Source organism: Pleurodeles waltl, chromosome 9 (assembly GCF_031143425.1).
Source record: "Pleurodeles waltl isolate 20211129_DDA chromosome 9, aPleWal1.hap1.20221129, whole genome shotgun sequence".
NCBI lineage: Eukaryota > Metazoa > Chordata > Amphibia > Caudata > Salamandridae > Pleurodeles > Pleurodeles waltl.
In genome coordinates, this window is record NC_090448.1 from 376,166,045 (window position 1) to 376,179,991 (window position 13,947).

The window sequence follows — 13,947 nt, forward strand, 5'->3', positions numbered from 1 at the left end:
TAAAAACTTGTGTGGTAAAAAATGTGTGGTAAAGGCACTGCGTGGTAAAATCTGCATTGTACAGGACGTTTACCTTTGTTTGTACACTGCTCACTGACATCGGTACTGCTTGGATGTAAAAGCAGGATCAGAGACTGTCATGGGGTGTGTACTGCAAAAACGTTTCATTCATTCCAGTCTTACTCTTTAATAGTTAACTACTTTCAGAATTCTAGTTGTAATTCAGTAGCAGAGAACAAAATATTAATTACCAGTAAATCTAGTTATCCGGCACTGGTGTTATTCACCAGCTTCAAAAATCTGATGTATGGAAGCCTGTGGTAGTCGTGGAATTTATGTCTCTCCACATTACTGGCTTAAGATTTGGTCATCCAATTACAGTGTTTCAATCTCATAGAGTGCAATGGTAAATGAGTGTTATGTACCACTGTTTTATTAACACTGCCAGAGAACCCAATCTGACAACAAAGAATAATTAAAGTATGTGCATTTATGAAAGAAACCAATACTGGAAACTGTAATTATATATTCTTAACTTTTTTTCTTGTGGGTAGCCGTTTGTGCCCCAAGTCTGTGCGTATCTAGGGGCATATTTATACCTTGTTTGTGCTGGATTTGCATCATTTTTTTTACCCAAATCCGTTGTAAATTTCACTCCATATTTAGATTTTGACGCTATACCCGTCTAGCGTCAAAATATTGGAGTTAACGTCATTTTTTGCCTGCGGAAAACTACCTTGCGTCAATGAGATGCAAGGTAGGCGTTCCTGGGCAAAAATTGCCTCAAAGGCCCTAACGCCTTATTTATCCTCCTGTGCAAAAATCACGCACGGGAGGAGGAGGGCCTTAAATAATGGTGCTAAGCCTGTTTAGCACCATTATTTAACACCCGGGTCATGGCAGGCGTTATGGGACCTGTGGGCCGTTTTCCATGGTCAGAAGCCATGGAAACAGCCCACAGGTGCCCTTTCCTGCACCCAGGACACCCCTACCCACCCACACCTGGAGGACACCTAAGGATGGGGGGGACCCATCCCAAGTAAGTCCAGGTAAGTTTATTTTTTATTTTTTTTAAGTGCCATAACTTGGGCCCCCTACATAGCACTGTGCCCAATGGCCATGCCCAGGGGACATAAGTCCCCTGGGCTTGGCCATTGGGCATGGTCAGGTTAGAGTCATTTTTCTGACTCTAAACTGACTAGCGCCATTCTTTGACGCACAAACTCCTGTTTACCCTACGCATTACCGCCGGCTAGCGTCATTCCATAAATATGACGCCCGGCTGGCATCCAGGAATGGCGCTAGCCAGTGGTAAACTTTTTGACTCAAACCTGCGTCAAAAAGTATAAATCAGGGCCCTACTGTTAAAGAAGCAAAATGTGGTTCTCAGGTATAATTGAACTCTGGCCACGTTTTTTTTTTTTTACAGCTGTGGCTGCGAAGAAAAATCAGCAGTCCCAGCAGCATCTCATTAGCTGGCAGCACAACCAGTACACTAAACGTGTTGGGTATCGAAAGATTCGTCACATATTTTGACAGTGGAACATAAGTGAGATTCAGAAACCACAGATCAGATGGGAGGGTGTACAAGAGGAGAACAAGGGTTCACCAGCTGTTACTATTTAATATGAGCCAGTCTGGTGTGTGGTAGATGACCATGCATGGATGTACAACTCAATACAAGCAAAATGCATTATAAGGAAGCTTAGAGGTGAGCTACAAACAAGTACTATGTAGGCTTTCACACACAGTTAAAACATTTCCTTGAGAAGCAGAAAATGTCCCTCTTGTCTCCCAAGATATATTTGTTAGCACATTTCCAATATTGCCCACAGGCATACAACATCTACGCCCTTTGTACACATGGAGGTAACAGCAACAGAGTGAGTTCAGAAGCAAACCAGAAGAAAGAGGATATTGCCACACAAATAGAAGAGGAAAGAGACAGGAAGAACATAAGAGCCTGGACAACTGGAAGTCATGGAAGACAGAAGGTATTTTCGCTCCTTAGTGAGAGCAAGAGGAGAAACAAATGTGAGACTTGGATTACTAGGTGTGAGGAAAGAATGAGATAACAAATATTTAGGAACAACAGACCTGTAAAGGCACTGTGGAAGGAATCATCTTCATCATGGGAAGTAGATCCTCCAATGTCAACTGAGGGATCCCACTCCAGGTCCAAACTATCTCTCGTTGCTGAATCATTACAGCGATGGACGTGGTTCTGAGTAGCGGGAAGTTCATAGCTTTCACTTGTGTCCGTGTCAAGGAATACACAGTTATCCCTTTTCTCATTCTCTTCACTTTCTTCCGATGATATATCAGAGAAGTGCTCAGATTCCTGATTTGTCTCTTTGTCTGATTGCAACTCATCTTCAAACACCTACAAGAAAATTAGCGGAAGGAATGTTAATAGAAGAGGATAATAATGAGAATCACTATCATTTTTAAGGGATTTATCACAGTTTATCTAACATGGGCATACTTTGCTCTGAAGAGCTACCAAAGTTGTTTAATCAGTAAGAGACAAACTTTGAAGATCAGTGTTAAGGTTGTTTTGGGATTTCAGTGAAAAAGACATCCAGCTGCTCCCTATGGTCCTCTTCCAATCTGTCAGCGTGAATGAAAGTGTACTTAGAGTCAAGCATACCTGTTGTGCTAGTGTTTGGGATTTGGCCATTATTAAGAAGACTCCAAACTTCACTAAATTTTTGCACGGTATCATTGAAAAACAACACGATGTGACAAGTCTAGTTAGTGTCAAGTGTGCTGCATCCTCCAGTAGTGTGGGCCGGGACTTAGGAACACAATCTATGTTTTCAGAACAACTACAACTGTTCTAATCAATTTAGAGCATGTCATGTGCTTCAAGAACTGCAAACCTTAACAATGTCCTCCTGGTGTCTTGTTAGGAACCGCAAGGAAGCGCTAGGTCTTTGTAAATCTGGCCCATACAGTTCTGAAGAATGTTGGCATCCAATTCTTCTTAGCAGACTAATTGTCGATTACAACATACTCAAACTAATAAAAAACACTGGGCAAACACAATCACAAAACTATGCTTCTTTTTGAGGGATTAGTAAAAAAAAAAACATTGGCCCTCATTTTAACCTTGGCGGTAAAAACCGCCTGGCGTTCGCCATATTATGACCACAGCCGGATTTCTGCCAGAAGGAAATCAGTCTGTGGCCATGCCAGCGGATGGCGGTAAAGTTGCACCGCCGCAGACTGTATCATGACCCATGACATGGCCTGGGGGTGTTCTGCTGGCAGATGCTGCTGCTGGCAGCAGCGCCCCATCCCGTCTCCTGCCGGAGGACCCCCTCACAACAGGTAAGTCGCGTGCTCCGACATGGGAGGGGGATGGGGGGTGTCGTGTGTATGTGTGTGGAGGTGTGTGTGTATGTCTGTGCGTGCATGAATGCGGGGGGTTGGGTTTTCGATGTGTGTGCATGTATTGATGTGTGAGTGCATGTATGTTGTGTTGTGTGAATGCGTGTGTGCTTGTATGTATGTGAGTGTGTTTGGATGTGTGTGTGAATGGATGTCTGCATGCGTGGATGAATGTAGGAATGAGTGTGTGAATGCGTGTGTGCATGAAGGTGCATGAATGAAGTGGGGTCTGGAGAGGGAGTGAGGGTGGGGAGCAAGCTGGGGACAGGGAGGGGGGCGGGCAAGACCCCTACCAGTGACAGGGAAGGAATTCCCTGTCACTGATAGTGTCTATTGCCATGGTTTTCGTGGCGGTAAGGTTGCCACGAAAACCATGGCGGTAGGTGGGGTCATAATCCCGCAGGCGGACTAGTGACAGCCGACGGGCTGGAGACTGAAGTCTCCAGCCCATCGGTCATTACCACTGTGACGGGCGATGTGTTACATTGGCAGTTTAACTTAAGCCAAACCGCCAATTTCTTAATATGGAGAAAGGTACTATCAGACAGTACTTTCCTCCAAATTAACGCCGTCCGCCGGGCTCAAAATGACCCCCATTGTATGGTATAATGGAGGTGGCAACTGGCAAAAGAGTTGAATGAAGGTTGTGATGATGCAGGTTTGGTAACGGATGGACAGTCTCCCTACCAGCCTCATGCTGACAAGCCTGCGGCGAAAACGGAAAACACGGCTGAAGACTTCTTGGCAGTAGCAGCTTAGTGACTGTAACTCCTCTTCCAGGCACTCAGCATCCAGCGGTTCACTTCGCAGTATCAGCTGTTCTCCAAACACCAGCAGCCCATCCACCCGGTCAGCGTTCAGCTGTACATCCTGCTGCAATGGCTGATCCAAGGAACAACAGAAAGGGAAATTACCATGAACTAATTAGAGTTTTGCAACACCTCATGCCAGTACAGTTTCTCAAGAACATTGTATACACTACAACGCATACGCCCCACCCTCACGTTTTTTCCTCCTTTGGTCTCTTGACTTCAAATAGAGATGCAAACACCTTGGTTTAAACAAGGTCTCTTGTTTTTGTTAGGTGTGCCTCTTCTTCCTCGCTTGCCTGCTTCTTTGCTCTAAAATAACTCTTGTGGTAGATTTAAGTCGTCTGAAATTCAGAATCAGTTATTTTTCTGGCTGTGGTCAATAAAATCAGTGATGACATGAAACATAAGACCAAATTTAGAGCGAAATATTAAACATGATACTTTACTAATCGGTGCAGAAGTGAGGCTCACGAATACTCAAATGAAGGAGGTTTGAATAAAAATTTCCATGTTGGGCAATATACATATATCCTCTATTTACTAAATTGGAAATCTACTCCAGTAAGTTTCTTCCTATATGCATGATAGTTTCTCAACATCTTGTGATTGATAACCATACTCATTTGTAGTCTGAAAGTAGAAATGACCGAGAATATACCTTGATTGTTAGTGAAAATGTTGTGATCCAAGATGAGGTTTGCAAGGAACATCAAACCATATTCGTGAAGAGATTAGAAATGTTTAATTTTACGAAAAACTCCAGGAATTCCTAGAAAACTTTTGAGAAATCTAATTTTTGCTTATGCTTAGGCAATTCTGTATATGTAATAGCACATAGCTAACAATCATTCATCCAGAAATGACTGTCACGGTGACAATGTCACTTTCAGACTTTTTCTCCTTCTTTTCTTGAAAGAGAATATTTTCTTCCACATTAAGGGACATTTTTAAGTGCCCATAGCCCCACCGAAGCGTCACATTTAGTAACGCTCTGGTGGTGCTATACACTGCACTGTATTTACAAGGTGGCGTTAAGCCATTTATTGTGGCTTAACCGCTTTAGTGCGGGCATCGGCCACTGGCCGACGCCCACACTACCTCCCTGGTGCAGGTCACGACCAGTGGCCGACACCAGGGAGGGGGTTAATAAATCCTCGGGTGCGTCGCACCTGAGGATTTATTATTTGTTTTTTTTAACCCTTGGAGACAGGGAAGCTCTTTCGTGTCTCCCCCAGACCCCCACCCGCCCCTTTGTGATGTCAGCGCGCCGCGAGGCGCGCTGACGTTACAATGTTGATTTCCCCATCGGAGCAGACCACATTCGGGAAGGCCTCGTAAGAAAGGGGAGAGTCTCCCCTTTCTTACGAGGCCTTCCTGAAAGTGTTTCCTGGCCCCCGATCGCAGCTGTGCTGCGTTCGGGTCCAGGAAACACTTTTCAGTTTTCCTGGCCCCTGACCGCAGCACAGCTGCGATCAGAGGCCAGGAAACAGTTTCAGGAAGGCCTCGTAAGAAAGGGGAGAATCTCCCCTTTCTTATGAGACCTTCTGAAAGTGTTTCCTGACCGCGATCGGGGGCCAGGAAACACCACTAGTCACCAGGGATTTCACTTGGAGGGGTCGGCCCCCTCAGAAAACAGGCCGCCCCCCCGGGCATATATATTATTTTTTTTAAAAGGTAGGTGCCCCTCCCCCCCAGGGGCTAAAAAAAAAAATTCGCCCAAAAAATATATAAAAAAAAAAAAATGGACAGGGGGTCGCCCGTAGGCAGGGCAACCCCCTGTGGGGGCAATATTTTTTTTAGTTGTTGTAGTGTGGCACAATGTGGAGAAGTGTGGCACAATGGTTAGAGCGGCAGACCCAGAAGCAGAAATCTGGCTCAAGACCAGGGTTCAAGTCCCGCTTTGGCAGGTCTTGGGCTCAATTCCCTTGGACCAGATAATTCTCGCCTCAGTGCCTAATCTAATTAATGGGTCCCACTCTGCAACTCTGGGCAATAGCTTGCTTAATCTCCACAACGGCTCCAACAGCGCTTGGATGCCTGGCTTCACCCTGGGGGTGCCCAGGAGTGGGCACCTCACAGGGAAAAGCCAGGAGGGGTTCCATAGCGGTATGAGTACAGCGCCTTGAGACCCTAAAGGGTGAGTAGTGCGCTATACAAGTGCAAAGTTTACAGTTTCCCTGTGGGCCATTTTGGACCCCAAGGAAACCATACAACAACTAAAAAAAAATAGATCTATATATATATATATATAGATATAGATATAGATATATATAGAGATATATAGATATATCTATGTACATGGATATATCTATAGATAGATCTATAGATATATGTATATATATATATATCTATCTATAGATATATATATAGAGGTAGATCTATATATATATATATATATATATATATATATATATCACTTTTGTCAATATGTGTGTGGTTTCCCTGGGGGCTGCGATCGGCCCCCAGGAAAACCAGACCCACACATAAAAGTGATATATATATATTATATATAGATTTGCCACCAGTTATCTTGCAGTTGCAGTTTGCGTCTTCAAAGCAATGCACATACTTCAACTGACGCTTTTCAACTGTAGCTTTTAGGCAGCAATAAAAAAGTCAAGTAAGTATTGTGATTATGTTTCTGCTACAAAAGGGTCAGTCTTGTCTAGTGGCAGTTTTAGTGCCATAAAGAAGCGCAGAAGGTTTATATGCCTACTGCAAAGAGCAAATCTGTATTTTATGTAGATAGCTGAGTACATTAGTAAAGTCAGCCATTACCTGCGCTATAATACAAATGAAATGTATGTGCGGGTTGGAGGGCGGCTATGGAGAGATGAAGGGCACTTTTGCTGGGTGGTAATGAGGGGATCCGAGGAGGAGGGAGTGGGAGCACCAATAATGATTGTTGGACTGGGCGCAGGAGGTGCTAAAGACTGTGACGAATGGTATGTGACAAGGTGTTTTTTGAGTGTCTTGAAAGGACGTGCTGATTGAGGGAAGAAGCGCAGGTAAGGTGGCCTCTACTGTTGCACGTATCTCACACACACCATCGATTTTGTGACTGTCTACGTAGGCTAGTGTTTTAGAGCAACAGTTTAGCCAATAGCAGAGATGGCATCTTGATGGATGACTGCTGCCGTCACTCGGGTTATAGAGGACAGCTCTGACATAGGATCAGAGACTGAGACATCAGATACTGAGACAGCATCTGAGGGATAGGACAATGGCGCAGACTCTGGGAGTGATTTTTCAGTCGGAGGAGTCCCATTCGATAACTCCTCTTCCAGTACATTATGAGGGAGGTGATGAGGACAGTCCTTCGCAAGCAGTCTGTGCAACTGGGTAATAGTGGGTTAGCCCAACCCAGAGAGCAGGTGAATACGGCGGCAAGCAGAGAGAGAGAGAGAGAGTGCTCTCTTGGGAGCTTCCCAATTTAGTTCAGCCCCAAATTCCACTGCCCAAATCGTATTGTGGAGACATCAAAATGATCTATCGCAAAACAAACTGGTTTTGTAAGGCAGGCACCTGTGTTTTTGGTCCTGGGTTCGGTGGCCATATAGAGAAACACACTAAACCCAAACATTTCTGGAAACTAGACATTCGGGGGAGTCCACAGAGGTGTGACTTGTGTGGATTCCCCAAAGTTTTCTTACCCAGAATACCCTGCAAAGCTGAAATGTTGAATAAAAACTCTATTTTTCTCGCATTTCTGTCACACAAACTACAGGAATATGCTGGGATCCACAAAATTCCTACCACCCAGTGATTCCTCACCTGTCCTGATAAAAACACTACCCCACTTGAGTGCCTACACCAAGTGCCTGCGTCAGGAATGGATCACCCCAGGGTCAACAGCTGCCTCATGTAAGGGCCAACATTGACCGTTGTGTGATCTATTCCTGTTGCAGGCACCAGGCCTACCCACACAAGTGAGGTACCATTTTTATCAGGAGACTTGGGGGAATGCTGGGTGGCAGGAAATTTGTGGCTCCTCTCAGATTCCAGAAAGTGTTTTTTTGGCCACATTTTGATGTTTGCAAAGGATTCTGGGTAACAGAACCTGGTCAGAGCCCCACAAGTCACCCCATCTTGGATTCCCCTGGGTTTCTAGTTTTCAGAAATGCGCTGGTTTGCTAGGTTTCCCCAGGTGCCGGCTGAGCTAGAGGCCAAAATCCACAGGTAGGCACTGTTTTTTATGAAAAAAATGTGATGTGTCCACGTTGTGTTTTGGGGAATTTCCTGTCGCGGGCGCTAGGCCTACCCACACAAGTGAGGTATCATTTTTATCGGGAGACTTGGGGGAACGCTGGGTGGAAGGAAATTTGTGGCTCCTCTTAGATTCCAGAACTTTCTGTCACCGAAATGTGAGGAAAACGTGTTATTTTAGCCACATTTTGAGGTTTGCAAAGGATTCTGGGTAACAGAACCTGGTCAGAGCCCCACAAGTCACCCCATCTTGGATTCCCCTAGGTCTCTAGTTTTCAAAAATACACAGGTTTGGTAGGTTTCCCTAGGTGCCGGCTGAGCTAGAGGCCAAAATCTACAGGTAGGCACTTTGCAAAAAACAGCTCTGTTTTCTGTCAAAAAATGGGATGTGTCCATGTTGTGTTTTGGGGCATTTGCTGTCGCGGGCACTAGACCTACCCACACAAGTGAGGTATCATTTTTATAGGGAGACTTGGCGGAACGCTGGGTGGAAGGAAATTTGTGGCTCCTCTCAGATTCCAGAACTTTCTTTTACCGAAATGTGAGGAAAACGTGTATTTTTAGCCACATTTTGAGGTTTGCAAAGGATTCTGGGTAACAGAACCTGGTCAGAGCCCCACAAGTCACCCCATCTTGGATTCCCCTAGGTCTCTAGTTTTCAAAAATGCACAGGTTTGGTAGGTTTCCCTAGGTGCCGGCTGAGCTAGATGCCAAAATCTACAGGTAGGCACTTTGCAAAAAACAGCTCTGTTTTCTGTCAAAAAATGGGATGTGTCCATGTTGTGTTTTGGGGCATTTCCTGTCGCGGGCACTAGGCCTACCCACACAAGTGAGGTATCATTTTTATGGGGAGACTTGGGGGAACGCTGGGTGGAAGGAAATTTGTGGCTCCTCTCAGATTCCAGAACTTTCTTTTACCGAAATGTGAGGAAAACGTGTATTTTTAGCCACATTTTGAGGTTTGCAAAGGATTCTGGGTAACAGAACCTGGTCAGAGCCCCACAAGTCACCCCATCTTGGATTCCCCTAGGTCTCTAGTTTTCAAAAATGCACCGGGTTGGTAGGTTTCCCTAGGTGCCGGCTGAGCTAGAGGCCAAAATCTACAGGTAGGCACTTTGCAAAAAACAGCTCTGTTTTCTGTCAAAAAATGGGATGTGTCCACGTTGTGTTTTGGGGCATTTCCTGTCGCGGGCGCTAGGCCTACCCACACAAGTGAGGTATCATTTTTATCGGGAGACTTGGGGGAACATAGAATAGCAAAACAAGTGTTATTGCCCCCTATCTTTCTCTACATTTTTTCCTTCCAAATATAAGAGAGTGTGTAAAAAAGACGTCTATTTGAGAAATGCCCTGCAATTCACATGCTAGAATGGGCAACCCGGAATTCAGAGATGTGCAAATAACCACTGCCCCTCAAAACCTTATCTTGAGCCCATTTTGGAAATGGAAAGGTTTTCTTGATACCTATTTTTCACTCTTCATATTTCAGCAAATGAATTGCTGTATACCCAGTATAGAATGAAAACCAACTGCAGGGTGCAGCTCATTTATTGGCTCTGGGTACCTAGGGTTCTTGATGAACCTACAAGCCCTTTATATCTCCGCAACCAGAAGAGTCCAGCAGACATAACAGTATATTGCTTTCAAAAATCTGACATCGCAGGAAAAAGTTACAGAGTAAAACATAAAGAAAAATGGCTGTTGTTTTCAGCTCAATTTCAATATTGTTTTATTTCAGCTGTTATTTTCTGTAGGAAAACCTTGTAGGATCTACACAAATGACCCCTTGCTGAATTCAGAATTTTGTCTAGTTTTCAGAAATGTCTAGCTGTCCGGGATCCAGCATTGGTTTCACACCCATTCCTGTCACTAACTGGAAGGAGGCTGAAAGCACCAAAAATAGTAAAAATGGGGTATGTCCCAGTAAAATGCCAAATTTGTGTTGAAAAATGTGGTTTTCTGATTGAAGTCTGCCTGTTCCTAAAAGGTGGGAAGATGGTGATTTTAGCACCAGAAACCCTTTGTTGATGCCATTTTCAGGGAAAAAACCACAAGCCTTCTTCGGCAGCCATTTTTTCCCATTTTTTGGGAAAAAACTATTTTTTTACAGTATTATGGTTAATTTCTTGGTCTCCTCCAGGGGAAACCACAAACTCTGGATACCATTAGAATCCCTAGGATGTTGGAAAAAAAGGACGCAAATTTGGCGTGGATAGCTTATGTGGACAAAAAGTTATGAAGGCCTAAGCGCCAACTACCCCAAATAGCCAAAAAAGGGCTCAGCACTGGGGCGGGGGGGAACGGCCCAGCAGCTAAGGGGTTAACGGCACCTTGTAAATACGGCCCCTTCACACGCAGCACTTTGCGTGGAAAGAGTATGCAATGGGTGCTGCTGTGGGTGTGCGACAGCAACACTCATTGCATTTTGACGCTGCACGAGATTTACAAGTTTTTATAAACCTGAGCAGTGCCCAAATTTACGCTGCATGGCGATACGAGGAAACTGCTTTCATTTACCTTCGTTTTTTGTTCTTTCTATGTGTGCTGCATTCTGTAGCACACTTAGAAAGAGCAAATCGTCATTTAAGATTGTTTTTGGGCAGGAAGGTGTTCGTCCCTGCACAAAAACAATCTTCCCCCTCAACGCAGCCATTCTTGCACCATGGTGCAAGTGTGGCTGCGTTGGCACTTGGCGGCATATTTAGCACTGGCTCAGGGGGAAACACAGGGGTGCACCCTATTCTAGTAATTACGGGGCATCCCTGCATTTTGAATAGGATGGTGTGCGACCCTGCCAGATCTGGCGCAGCGACGTGCACTGTCATTTTCTCTTAAATCTAACCCTAAGATTCATGCAGACTGCCAGGTTTCCAACGGTGGCAGTCCCGAACAGAAATAAATTACTAATGAACCCACACACACATCCTTGGAGAAATGCTTCAGGTTGTTTGAGTTATAAGTAATTCGTTTTTCAAAAAGTTTGTTGTGGTGCCACCTGAAACGTGGCAGCCACAATCCTATCTTAAGTATCCTCACATATATCGTATAAATGCACAGAGATCACCGTGGAGTCAGCGCTCTCTAAAAATGGCAGTCGTCTGTCGGACGCCACCCTGACAGAGTAAATAGTGCCATTGTCTTAATGAGTCCCCAAATCTCCAGCTACTTCCAGGTTGGAAACAGGGCAAGAAAAAGTGAATATACACAAACATACGTTTGCATAAACGTTCTGTGACATCCTTGCCCTGGAGCCATCGGATACAGCCCTTGAGGGCAGATGAACTCCCACGAAATCATACGTCATACTGAAGTAATGCTAGCTGTGAGTAAATGCATTTCTGAGTGAAAATTAACCTTTTTATAATTGCAAAAGTGGATTCGCAAACATAAATTATGTCATTTGCACGCCTAAAATGAACTGTTTTGCGAATCGGACCTATCGATTATAAAATGGATGAAAAGAGGCTTAAGAAATACCACAATGTGACTGACAGACTTACCACTTCTGGATCAGAGCCAAATAATGGATCGTACCTACATTTGAGTGACCTGCTTTGACCTTGGAACAATAAGAATTACAACGGTGGAGCAACATGTAAATATGTTTTCAACCAATAAAAGTAGCAATAAAAGGATGAGGTGCAGGGCGCATCTAGGTCACAAGTCACTTGTTTTTACCTTAGGATGATGTACATCCACCTCTTAAACATATTTTAGGATTACAGCGCAGGAGTTGCAACGTTTCTTTCACCGTGGCTTAGAAAGACCTAGGAGACTGGTGAAGTGGAACAGATATAGGCCCTCATTACAACTTTGGTGGGAGGCAACCGCCGCCCGCCAAGTTGTAACCGATTTGGCAGCCGCACTTCCGCGGTGGCCATTTCAACATCCCGCTGGGCCGGCGGGCGGAAACCTAGTTTCCACCCGCCGGCCCAGCGGGGATGCCGGCAGCAACACGGGAGCCAACTCCAAATGGAGCTGGCGGTGTTGCAGCAGTGCGACGGGTGCAGTTGCACCCGTCGCGCTTTTCACTGTATGCTATGCAGACAGTGAAAAGCTCCATGGGGCCGTTGCAGGGGGCCCCTCGACTCCCCTTTCCACCAGCCTTTTCATGGTGGTTCCTACCGGCATGAAAAGGCTGGCGGGAGGGGGATTCGTAATTCCCTGGGCAGCGCTGGAGGATTACAACCGCCAGGACCAACGTGGCGGTAAACCGCCGGGAGCGCGGCGCTTCCGCCGTGGTCGTAATACACAGGATTGCACCACCAGCCTGTTGGCAGTGCATCCGTCGAAACAGCCCTGGTGGTCTTTGACCGCCAGGGTTGTAATGAGGGACTTAATGTTTTGCTGCTACAACATGAAATACGGTTCAACGTGGCAATGCAAAGAACAGCAAGGTTTTGAAACGTTGTTGTGCAAGCAAGCATTGTCTCTTCCAAGAGGGGGGATATAGTCATTTGGTTGTAAAGGGTTTAAATCCGTGCAGTAAAATACAATTTCACTGCATCAGGGTGCCTGAAGCCCCTCTTACAAAATGTCCAAGAATACAAGCAGAAACTGACCAAAGACACCATCCGACAAGAGCCCCATGTATATATTTTATGTGACATGACATAGTTTAAATAATAGAGTTTTTTCATTATTTATTTTGCGAGTCTTATTTAAGGCGAGGGGCCAGCTTTTGGTCTACTCTGAGTTTAAGCCAAGAAGCAGACCTCAGTACCGCCCCATCAGCCCTCCATCACTGGTCTTTTTTTCACTGAACATAATAATTTGCTATTGAATTCCCACCTTGCCGTCTTATTTATGCACTTGAAAGGCCCCTACTTTTCAACAAACGCACACTAGCTATTTTGGTGGGAGTGATGTGTGAATTACTTCTGCAAATTCTGGAATAAGTCAAAAGTAAGTGAGGAGTAACTCACACTGCTCTTCAAAGATCTTGGTAAACAGGCACCAAGGGCGTTATTTAGTTTTCAGGCAAATAAAAACCCTCCAGTTTCTGGAGGCCACTCAGTACAAAATAGAATCCACCAGCTGAATTTCCTCCACAACAATATCAGTGTGTTGGAGAATATTCAGTCAGTAGATGTTGGAAAATGGCCCTCTCTGAAGGTCACCCCAAACTTTTTGCCTTCTCCCTTCTCTGACCTCATTTTTCTTGGCTTTGTGACTCTGGGCACTTTACCACTGATAGCCATTGCTAAAGTGCATACAATCTCTCCCTTAAACATGGTAACATTAGCTCATACCCAATTGGCATATTTAATGTACTTACAAGTCCCTAGTAAAGTGCACTAGATGTGCCCAGAGCCTGTAAATTAAATACTACTACTGGACCTGCAGCACTGATTGTGCCACCTACATAAGTAGCCCCTTAACCATGTCTGCTATTGCCAGTTCTGTGTGTGCAGTTTCACTGACACTTTGGCTTGGCACATAAAACTACTTGCCAAGCCTTAAAATCCCCTTTTCTTACATGTAAGTCACCCCTAAATGTTAGATGTCCATGTTGTGAAAAACTCCCAAAGTAGTT

At 44.9% G+C, this 13,947-nt stretch overlaps 1 protein-coding gene across 1 annotated transcript in view; it reads right to left on the reverse strand.

The window, feature by feature from the left end:
* LOC138259331 (nesprin-2-like) overlaps positions 1-13,947 on the reverse strand; it is a 178,486-nt gene that overhangs the window by 68,411 nt on the left and 96,128 nt on the right. Inside the window, exons 6-7 of the mRNA XM_069206970.1 lie at positions 4,081-4,275; positions 2,098-2,383 (exon numbers count right to left, since the gene is read on the reverse strand). Coding sequence (XP_069063071.1) covers positions 2,098-2,383; positions 4,081-4,275 — 481 coding nt within the window. The remainder of the gene's footprint in view (positions 1-2,097; positions 2,384-4,080; positions 4,276-13,947) is intronic.